Below are 3,346 nucleotides of genomic sequence, written 5' to 3'. Positions count from 1 at the left end.
TAAATTAGCTTACATAGTTACAGGTTTGGAATGAAAATTCCTTTCACCTTGATCACTTGAAAATGATTTTTCTCTATTGTGCATCCACAAATGGATTTTCAAATGGCTCTTACGTGTGTCCTCAGGACACTGTCCTCGAATGTCTTTTTAAGTCTGAACTATAGAAAACGTCTTTTCAGAATATTCAGAAGTATACACTTTTTTTTTTCCAGAATGTACCTTTTTTGTTTAAATCATAACTTGAGAAACTGTTTTTCTTCAAAAATCACAAGAATATGCTTTTTCTTTAGCTCATGTGTCCTCAAATAAACTTTCAGATCTATATATGTGAATATGACTTTTTATAAATCGTCCAAGGATATACTTTGTCTTCACTATGCACCCTGAAATGCTTTTTAAACCTCCACTCTGAGGAAATTTTTACGAAATTTAAAAAGAATATGGTTTTTCTTTTGTAGTGTCCTCAAATGGACTTTCAAACCTTTATGCCTAGAAAATAATTTTCTTACAAATCTCACAAGATTATAGTTTTCCTGTGGTATGTGTCCTCAAATGCCTCATTAGATTTCCACTCTCAGAAAATGACTTTTGACAAAATTCACAGGAATACGGTTTTTCTTTAGTATGTGTCCTTAAATGCTTCTTTAAAGATCCATTCACAGAAAATGACTTTTTACAAATTTCACAAGAATAAGGTTTTTCTTTAGTGTGTGTCCTCAAATGTCTCCTTAAAGTTTCACTCTCAGAAAATGACTTGTTACAAATTTCACAAGAATAAGGTTTTTCTTCAGTGTGTGTCCTCAAATGCTTCCTTAGACTTGCATTCTGAGAAAATGACTTTTTACAAATTTCACAAAAATATGGCTTTTCTTTAGTATGTGTCCCCAAATGCCTTTTTAGTTTTCCACTCTCAGAAAATGACATTTTGCAAATTTCACAACTATATGGTTTTTCTTTCGTATGTATCCTTAAATGGCTATTTAAGTTTCCACTAGCAGAGAATGACTTTTTACAAATATCACAAGAATGTGGCTTTTCTGTAGTATGTGTCTCCAAATGCTTCCTCAAACTTCCGCTCTGAGTAAATGACTTGTTACAAATTTCACAAGAATACGGTTTTTCTTTTGTATGTGTCCTTAAATGGCTCTTTAAATGTCCAATCTGAACAAATGACTTTTTACAAATTTCACAAGAATATGGTTTTTCTTTAGTATGTGTCCTCAAATGCCTATTTAAATTTCCATTCTGAACAAATGACTTGTTACAAATTTCACAAGAATATGGTTTTTCTTTTGTATGTGTCCTCAAATGGCTCTCTAAATTTCCATTCTGAACAAATGACTTGTTACAAATTTCACAAGAATACGGATTTTCTTTAGTATGTGTCCTCAAATGCCTCTTTAAATTTCCATTCTGAACAAATGACTTTTTACAAATTTCACACGAATATGGTTTTTCTTTAGTATGTATCCTTAAATGGCTCATCAAATTTCCACTAAGAAAAAACGACGTTTTACAAATTTCACAAGAATACAGTTTTTTTTCAGTGTGTATTTTTAAATGAACTTTTAAGGTCGAAATGTCACTAAATGTCGTTCCACAATATTCGCATGAATATAATTTGTCTTTAAACTTCATATGCATTTTAAGCTTCAAATTTGAAGGATTGATAGTCACAAGATCAGACTACTAAATTGTGGTCTCATACTCGTCCCCTTGAATTAACTCCAATCTAAAAACAGAAAAGTATTTCATTCTACTGGGGGGAAAAGCATTATGTATACAGTTTTCAAAATAAAAGAAAGTCTTATATTTTTGCACAGCTAATTTTTAGAAAACAATGTTTTAGATATTTAAACATTTTTTATCTGCAGTAGAATTTACTTGAGAAATTTTTTTAAATTTTATTAAGGGTAGACCGAGGCACGTTTACGCAGTGCCCTTTTTTCAAAACGAATTATAACTGGAGAGCCAACAGTCATAACATATTGATGCAGCTCCCAAGCAAATATCCTCACCAGTTTTTGAGCATCAGTCGAGCGTTAGTCTAGCATGCAGAAGTATGAAGTGAAAAGGGGGCGCTTGAAACCAGCGCAAGCACTGAGACCACAGGTCTATTGTACTATCATTGCTTAGACTACTAAAGGAGCCCAGTAACAGAAATAAATCTCAGCAGTTGCCTAACCGAAATTTTAGGCAGTTTTCCGGGATCTACATAGTGGTATCCCAAGTGCTCAAATCTTTGTGCAGAGTATAAGTCACATTCACATAGCACATGAATTGAGCTTTCATCAGCCATATGACATCCTCTACAGGAAGGATTGTCAGTAACACCCATGAGATTAAGATGCCTATTAAGAGAGCAGTGTCCAGTTAGTAACCCAACAGACTTATTGATCTCATCAAATCTCCACTCAAGGTAAGCAGTTCCTTGGACCTGAGCCAGGGAGGCTGCTGGTTCCGAGTCTTGGCCTGTCTTTGAGACTCAGACTGAAGCCACAGGCCATACGATTCATCCATAAGAAGGTTCTTTGCAGTAGTCCTCACTGCAGTGTAGGGCAGGCAGAGGACAGGCTCGGGTCCCATAAACAGTACATTGGAGCCCTGCTCAGCTAACTGATCTGCCAATTCGTTACCCAGAATGTCACGGTGACCAGGAACCCAGTAAAGGGAAACCCTATTACTGCCAGCTAGTCTTACCAGTGCATTATGGCACTCCCAAACTGTTTTGGAAGTGAAACAGTTACGATTGAGAGCTTTCAACACAGCTTGGCTATCAGAGATGATTCTGATAACCTTCCCGCTTATGCCTCGATCTAGGCAGTTATTTACACAAGCCAATATGGCTAAAGTTTCAGACAGTAGCAAGCTTTCCTAATGAGAAGCACAGATTTGTGTTATTGCTGCTGCAGTATGCACCAGAACCAGTTCCGGATGCAGTCTTGGAATCATCTGTAAACCAGTTTTCGTGTGCATTGCCAATGATATCCTGTACATCCTTCCATTGCTCTCTGGAAGGAAACCGTGTTATAATTGGCATTAAAGCTGAATTGTTTTAACATCCAGTCAGAAGGCATCGTAAAGTACGGATGCTTACTAGTCTTTGCACACAGTTTATCGTACAGAGACAAGTAACCAGGGGACTTCCAGAGACCCATGAGCTTGAGGCGGTATGCACACAGAATCGCCTCCATTTCCACTTGCTTATGCAACGGAAGAAGTCTAAGAAGGAGCTCAAGGTTATGGGAAGGAGTAGCTCCCATGGCACTAGTGATTGCAATAGTAGCATGCAGAAAGAATAATCTGTTTTCTAACTAGTCGGGTAAATTTTGAGTTGAACGTTTTG

The 3,346-nt window shown here is 36.6% G+C and overlaps 1 protein-coding gene across 1 annotated transcript; it reads right to left on the bottom strand.

The window, feature by feature from the left end:
- Positions 1-849: 849 nt before the first annotated feature.
- LOC129233639 (gastrula zinc finger protein XlCGF67.1-like) lies at positions 850-2,997 on the bottom strand (the record flags this gene model as incomplete). The annotated part of the gene is made up of 3 exons (XM_054867613.1): positions 2,926-2,997; positions 2,701-2,874; positions 850-1,191 (listed from the first exon to the last, which is right to left on the bottom strand). Coding segments are annotated over exons 1-3 (588 nt in total), but the record flags the coding sequence as incomplete, so codon positions are not given.
- Positions 2,998-3,346: the final 349 nt, after the last annotated feature.

This window comes from Uloborus diversus, unplaced genomic scaffold, assembly GCF_026930045.1.
Source record: "Uloborus diversus isolate 005 unplaced genomic scaffold, Udiv.v.3.1 scaffold_574, whole genome shotgun sequence".
Classification (NCBI taxonomy): domain Eukaryota; kingdom Metazoa; phylum Arthropoda; class Arachnida; order Araneae; family Uloboridae; genus Uloborus; species Uloborus diversus.
The sequence above is the reverse complement of the archived record's forward strand: the minus strand, read 5'-3'. Positions and strand labels throughout refer to the sequence as shown.